Here is a 7959-nt window from a genome sequence, read left to right on the forward strand (position 1 = left end):
ATCGGACGATTCACGGATTATCCCCACTTATCACCGACACCGAGCGAGGGGGGAGCCACCTGGTCGACTCAGCCGACAAGCGCCATTCGTCGAGTATCCGCGTCAGTGAACGGTTCAATCACTAATCGATCCCGATCGTTAACCCGTGTACTCGTATTATTAACTGCATTTCGAATAATCGACTCATCTTTCGCGCTCCGGTATTTATTTCGGAACATTTAATTCCCCTTGGCGCTAACGTACCGCGCATTGCCGCCCGAGTTGAGCCGTGACTCCTTTTCACGAGTCTGTGGGTTTGGCCTTTGGCGGAAGTACCGGGAATTCGAGCAAGCCCCGCACCTATAAGATCTGTTTACCTTGTACCTGACGAATTACGCGTCGCTTTCCGTCTCCACTAATTCGTCTTTAATTTGCTGTTGCTTCGGTTTTCTCCAACGCGACGAGTTTGATTTCGTATATATTACCTTAGGAATCTGAATCCTTACCTGTTCATCGGATTCAAATTCTTACCAGTTACCTCGCGGAGTTGAATCCTTACCTATTACCTGCCGAATCTGGATTCGTCCAAATTCGAGTTACCTTCGGATTCAACCCCGCGCCTATTACCTTTCGAAGTCAAACTCTTACCTGGCTCTTCCGTTATTTGCCTCATTTAATCGGTCGATCCTGCGGCGCAAACTCGAATTCGCGAACTCGCGACGCGGTGTATCTCGGGAGATCTATTGGCCCCGTTATCTGTGTCGGAAATACCTTTCGTTTTGTGACTTGATTACCTGGAGGTTTCGCGAGCTCGCACAGCTCAGTTTCCTTCGTATCCGACCCGGAACCGATCCGCGTCGAAAATCGCTGCGTCGTTCCGACTCGCGCTTAGCCGTTTCGTACCGCGTACACCCGGTTGCGTGCCATCATGCCAGAAGGGAACCGGGACGGTTCACCGAAATTCGGTGAGGGCCCGCAACGTACTTCGTCTCCTCCGCCAGTGGGCGCTGAGGGGGGCGAAAAGGGGGCATTCGAGGTCGACCCGCGTGTACGTGACGCCCCGCCCGTCTGCGGCGCGGCTGGATATGACTCCGGTATGGGGCATACCTTGCCACCCGAGGACGGATCGAGCTTGTCCTATGCCTGGCCCGGGGACACCACCCGAATCACGGGCAGTTTCCAAGGGCCGGTCATGACGGCCATGGGAGCGAGTGGCGGACCGTTCGAACCTCCACGCGGGCCGGAACAACCCGGCCACCCGGAGATCTGGTCGAGGGTACTCCACCACGGCCCGAATCTCGGTCCCGGCCCCCTAAACCATCAACCGTGGACGGGACTTCCCACGAATACGCCGCCCAGGCCAACGGGCGCCCGCCCACGCACCGATCGCTCTAGAGGCCCGAACCAGCCCGGAATCCACCCCGGTCACGATCCACTAACGGGTACCAGTGAACATTTCCAAGGCGGACGAGGACCTCCTCACCATTATGCCACCCCAACGGTTAACGAACCCAGGTCAGTATATGAGCCGCCTCCGCGTGTAACTACGGAGTATTCTCACTCGCGTGCACCGATCTCTCCGTCCGCGGTATTACACCTGATGAGAAAATGGAACATCTCTTTCTCTGGGAAACGGGGGGAAGATGTCGACACTTTTCTCACGCGTATCTCGGAGGGCCGCGCCCTCGTACCGGTATCAGACACCGATTTAATCCGCTGCATTCCCTTCTTCCTAAATGGGGTCGCCCTTCAGTGGTTCCGAAACGACCACGATCGCTGGAATACCTGGGCGGAATTCGCGTCCGCTTGTCGTTTGCGTTTCGGGGACCCCGACTACCAATATGCGCTTCGGGAAGAAATTATGCGTAGGACCCAAGGATTAGACGAGCCAGTCGCGGACTACCTAACATGCCTTCGGGGATTATTTAATCGTCTCCAACCTCCCTGGAGCGAGTCAGAGCAGGTCCAGTACGCGCACCGTAACTTGATCCCGCGACTTCATATCGCTATCCACCGGGACGATTTATTTGACTTCGATTCGTTCGAGCATATCGCCGTCCGGGTAGAGAAAAGTTTTGCCGTCTCGCGCACCTATCGCGCCCCACCAGCTCCGAACCAGTCTCTGTGTCCGGAACTGGCCTATCGCGGCTCTAAAACCTTCCCTAACAACCCCGGCCGCAAATTATTCGCGGCGGTAGAAACGTGGCCAGAGCTAGACGGCGGGAACGAAACGTCTGCCGAAAGGCCCCCCGAATCGAACGAGTCAAACGACTCGGACTCGACCCCAGTTCTCGAGAGCGTAAACGCCGCGCAACAAGCCCCGAATCCTCCCCGAAGACGACGTAAGACAGTATCCAACGCGACTACCGGAACCGCGCCGAAACTCAACGCTACCGCGGAACCACTACGTTCATTAAACCCGTTCCTCGATGCGATGCCTTCTCCTGGCGGAAACAACCCTGCCCCGAGCAACGCCGCAGCCCAACCGCGACCACCTACTTGCTGGAATTGCGGAAAACCCGGACACCGGTTTAATGCATGCGGAGAAGCTCGAGTCGTATTTTGTTACCGCTGCGGGCGCCGAGGCCAAAAATCAACCGAATGCTCGTGTGCGGGAAACCGCTGAAGGCGGGTCCGGGACATATTTTAGTGGAACCCGCCGAAATCGTCAGTTTACCTCGCGAAACACCTGCTGCGTCTCGCGAGTTACCTTGTACCTCCTCGCATTCGAATGACGGGCCATCTCGCGGATTACCTTGTACCTTCTTGCATTCGGAGGATGAGCCATCTCACGAATTACCTGCCGCGTCTCGCGAGTTACCTTGTACCTTCTCGCATTCGGATGACGAGCCATCTCGCGAATTACCTGCCGCGTCTCGCGACTTACCTCGTACCTCCTCGCATTCGAAGGACGCGTTGCCTCCCGTTTTACCTAATACCTCGCCACGGGACGCCGAAACTATCCGGTGCGGTACCGTCCAAACGGAAGAAAGCCCCACCGCGTTTTTCGTGACGTTCACTCTCCAAGGCCACCCGGTGAGAGCACTATTCGATTCCGGTTCAAGTCGCACGTTTTTCGGCCCCCTCGCGATCCAATGGGTCGACAACCTGGGCATCCCGAGGGAGCGCTGCCGCCCTCGCGGTGTAGAGATGGCTGGCGGTCAAAAGGCCATCGCGAGTGAGGTCGTCAACCCCGTCATGTACCTAAACGGTCGGCCCTTCCGTTTGACCGCGTACCTGTTACCTGTATTGGTGTTACCTTGCATCTTGGGCCTCGACTTCATGCGCGCGGCCCACTGGGTTGTCGACTTCGCGAGCGGAAAATGGTTCAGTTGGTTCGAGCCTCAACGCGTACATTCCTTCGAAGCCCAGATGAGCCCATCTACAGTCCATTACCTTTGCGGCGGGCTACAGATTCTCACACCCGACCAAGACACTACCCTAAAAACTCTCGTGAGCCAGGAAATACCGAAACCTCCCGAAAAACCAGGCTGCACTTCCCTGACAGAACACCACATTGACGTGGGAGGGCATACCGCGATCAAACAGCGTTACTACGCCGTCTCACCAGCCATCGAGAAGGCGATTCACGAGGCGGTTCGAGAGATGCTCGCGGACGAAATTATAGAACCGTCCGTCAGTGATTGGTCTAGCCCCATAGTCATGGTCAAAAAGCCCAACGGGAAGTTGCGATTCTGTCTTGACTTTCGAAAGGTCAACGAAGTGACTAAAAAGGACGCGTACCCGATACCCTTGATGAATAGCATTTTAGATCGGCTGCGGCAAGCAAATTATATTACCACCCTCGACCTCAGCCAGGCGTATTTTCAAATCCCGCTAGCAGAGAAAAGTCGCGAAATCACAGCTTTTACCGTCCCGGGAATGGGTTTGTTCCAATTTCGTCGCATGCCGTTTGGATTAACCAACGCGCCGGCCACATTCCAACGGTTGCTCGACCGCCTTATCGGTCCTGAAATGCAACCCCACGTTTATGTCTACCTCGACGACATAATTATCGTGACTGCCACTTTCAAAGAACACCTTGAATGGCTACGCCGCGTGTTGACCAAAATTCGAAACGCGGGTTTAACCATCAACCCCGATAAAAGTGAGTTCTGTCGGTCGGAAGTTAAATACCTCGGCTTCTTAGTGAATCGCGACGGTCTACAAATCGACCCGGAGAAAGTCGCGCCCGTAGTCAATTATCCGGCGCCGCGAAATATCAAACAACTTCGTCGTTTTCTCGGCATGGCATCGTGGTATCGTCGATTCATCCCGGCTTTCGCGACGCTAGCCAACCCGCTCACTTCTCTATTGAAGAGGACAGCCACCTGGTCCTGGGGAGCCCCTCAGCGCGAAGCCTTCCGAGAGATTCGCGAGCGTCTATCTACCTCACCTACCTTAAGTTGCCCCGATTTTGAGTTACCTTTCGTTCTGCAAACAGACGCCAGTAGCGTAGGCCTTGGCGCCGTCTTAACACAGACCGTCGACGGCGTGGAGCACGTAATCGCCTATGCGAGTCGCGCGCTGATCGCCGCCGAAAGAAATTACACGACCACCGAACAGGAATGCCTCGCCGTTATTTGGGCGGTACGGAAATTCCGCTGCTACCTGGAAGGTTATTATTTCACCGTGATAACCGACCACTCCAGCCTACGGTGGTTGCATAATCTCAAAAATCCCTCCGGTCGTTTAGGACGCTGGGCCCTGGAGCTCCAGGAGTATAACTACCAGATTATTCATCGGAAAGGTGCGTTGCATCATGTGCCTGACGCCCTTTCCCGCATCCCCGAGGATTCGTGTGCCCTGCTTCTACCTTCCCCCGAAAGTCAAGACCGGTGGTACAACCGCAAATTCCGCGCCGTCCGCAGAGCGCCGGACCAATATCCTGATTGGCGTTGCGAGGACGATCGCCTTTACCACCATCGTCCCCCACGATTTCCGGCCCTCGAGGTCGTTGACTTGGAGGCGTGGAAACTCGTATTACCGTTCGAACGTCGGCAACAAGCGTTGTTCAACTCCCACGATGTTCCGCAAGCCGGTCACCTGGGAGTTGAAAAGACATTCCACCGTCTCAGTCTTCGGTATTACTGGCCGAATATGTTCCGCGATGTTGTCAAGTACGTTCGTAGGTGCGCCGTGTGCCAGCGGTGTAAGGTAGAGCAAGCCACTCCCGTCGGTCTTATGGGAAAACGAATTCTAGAGCAACCGTGGGATATAGTTGCCGGAGATGTCATGGGCCCCTTACCTACCAGTAAAAGCGGGTTTACCTACGTCCTCGTTCTCCAGGATTTGTTCACGAAATGGATCGAAATAGTCCCCCTCCGGAAAGCTACCGGTAAGAAAATCGCGGAGGCTGTCGAAAACGAAATCGCGTGCCGCTGGGGTCACCCTCGCATTTTCCTCACAGATAACGGAACCGAATTCGTCAACCGCGATATCCGAGCGCTGACCGAACGGCTAGGCGTCCGACACCAGACTATCGCCCCGTATCACCCCCAGGCAAATCCCGTCGAACGGGTTAATAGAGTCATCAAGAGTATGATAGTTTCATACCTCGGTCCGGACCATCGCGAGTGGGACGTACACTTACCTGCCCTCCGTTTCGCGTATAATACCGCTTATCATACGTCCATTCAGGCGAGCCCGGCCTACCTGAATTACGGGCGCGAACCGAAGCCCCCGCATCGTCTACTCCCGGAAGGGCCGGGGACCGAATCTCACACACCTCAATCCTGGGTCGAACGCATGAAACAATTGGAAACCGTGCGCCGACTCGCCCGAATCGCGATTACCGAGGCTCAGGAACGACAAGCTCTTTATTACAATCGCAAGCACCGCGACCGCGATTATCGGGTAGACGACTTAGTGTTAAAAAAGCAACATGTCTTGTCATCGGCGACTCAACACGTGGCCGCTAAACTAGCCACCAAATTCCATGGCCCCTTTATCATTCGGAGGAAAATTTCTCCGGTGGTCATGGAACTGTCGAATTTGGAAGGGACCTGGAGTGGGAAAATTCACGTGCAGGACCTCAAGCCCTACGTGAATTGACCGAGCCAGTGCCTCAATAGCATTGACACACCCCAACCTTTTGCGTCCTCACTTCGCGTCCTTCTCCACACTCCCGGACCTACCTTTGTCGCCACCCTGCCCGCTTGTTTGCTCTGTGCTTAAATGTTCTTTCTGGTGTGCTTTACGTTCCACAGCTTCGCATGTACCTCCGACGCTTCGTACCTAAATACCTGCCATTAGTACCTAGTACCTTGTACCTCGCCTCGCTCAACGATTACCCCGACATTACCTTGGACCCGTACCTGCTTACCATCATCGTTACCTCCCACCGGGCACCACCGCTACCTCAGCTGTATCTACGGACTGTACCTTATTACCTGCGACTCGGCCTCCATCGCGTTCCCCGTCGGGACCCCGTCGTCAAGTCCCCCCGGAGATACTCTCGGTACGTACCACTCACGCCACGACATGAGCGCACCCCCTCCACCCATTATCAAAATGGAAATTTCCTCATCGTCAGAAGGGGATAGCGACGACTCGTTCCCCTCGCTGCCCGAGATAGACCCGGGAAGCGAGACCGAAGACGAGTTACTCCGAGACCCCGACGAGAGAAGAACACCTCCTCAGCGGAGACGATCTTCGACGGCACACCGGCGATCACCTCAACCAACCTCGGCCGAGTCCCGGGATCGATCACCTCGCTCTCCCCGGCGGGTTCCATCCGAGACGAGATATTCGCCTTCGCGGGACCCCTCCCCCAACGAGCCAAGATCGAACCCACGTCGCACTCAACCACCACCGCCGCGTTCCCCAGCGCCAATGGAGATTCTAGAGGAGTTGTTGGAAGCTCTGGATCGGCAGGAACCCTTCGGAGTGGACGACAATCCGGTGTTCGACAACATCCGCCCGTACGCACCCCTGCTGGCAGCAGGAGAATTCGTGCGCCCAGGGTTCCTCGACGCTCTAATCGGCTTGATACGAGCGCTAACGCACCGCCGCTCCGGGTATTGCCCGATTGCGGAGGGGCTCCAGCACCCGCGGTCCATGGGGTCCTCGGCGACGATCAAGGCGTTCCCCCCGACTCGAGACGCCTCCTCCCAGACTACCCACTCGGCAGTACGGGAAGTCGCCAGCCAAACCGAACCACCGACCGCTGGCGATACGAGCAGCCAGACCAACCCGCCGACGGCACGCGACGTGAGCAGCCAAACCTTACCCGTCGACGGGCCGCGAGATACCTTGGAGCGCCAGCTGTCAACGCCACAAGAACCCGAGGGAGAAGGCACAGCCCCAGCTTCAGAGGCAGGCCGACAAAGAGAGCGACCCCGTGAACAACGCACCTACGGGAGGGGCACATCCTCGGCGCAACCACCAGCCCCCACGAAACCGCACGGAGGAGAATACCGGACGGCGAATCGATCCGCAGGACCCAGGGCCCCCAGAGGTAGGGGAGTGGCCCCGAACAACCCCGCCCCACCCGCTACCACGGCGACCACGAAAGCTCCAGAGGTCCCGCCGAAACCATCAGGGCGGCAAGAGTCCACTTCTCGATATGGCCGGTGCTTCAACTGCGGGAGCGCCTCTCACCGACGACAAACCTGCACCCAGCCGCCACGCCAGTTTTGTTTCCGATGCGGGGAGCTGGATGTCACGGTTCGGACCTGCCCGAAGCACGGCTCCGCTTACGAAAAGGAAGAACCCTGGAACTGGAACCGCCGATAACGGGTCCCGCGGGATCACCGTACCTGCTCGCCGCGGATCAGACTCCACCTACCTTCCACCCCCCTGTTTACCTAACACCTGCGTGGATGGCCTAATGCTTCACCGCGGCTAGTACCTAGCTGTCCTAGTTAAGAATCCGTCACCTTTAATCTTAAGTCAACCGATTTTCGGGTTGCTCCCTCCCCGGTGAACTTCTTTTGGTTTGTGTTTTAGTTTTGCTCGGAGGAATCGGTTCAGAACGCC

General features: G+C 56.5%; 1 protein-coding gene across 1 annotated transcript; it reads left to right on the forward strand.

Moving 5' to 3' along the window:
• The first annotated feature begins 6492 nt into the window (after positions 1-6492).
• Positions 6493-7716, forward strand: LOC122412400 (MADS-box MEF2 type transcription factor MIG1-like). The gene has a single exon (XM_043421877.1). It carries the CDS (start codon positions 6493-6495, stop codon positions 7714-7716), a length of 1224 nt encoding a protein of 407 aa, XP_043277812.1.
• The last annotated feature ends 243 nt before the right edge of the window (positions 7717-7959 follow it).

This window comes from Venturia canescens, chromosome 6 (genome assembly GCF_019457755.1).
Source record: "Venturia canescens isolate UGA chromosome 6, ASM1945775v1, whole genome shotgun sequence".
NCBI classification, from domain to species: Eukaryota; Metazoa; Arthropoda; class Insecta; order Hymenoptera; family Ichneumonidae; genus Venturia; species Venturia canescens.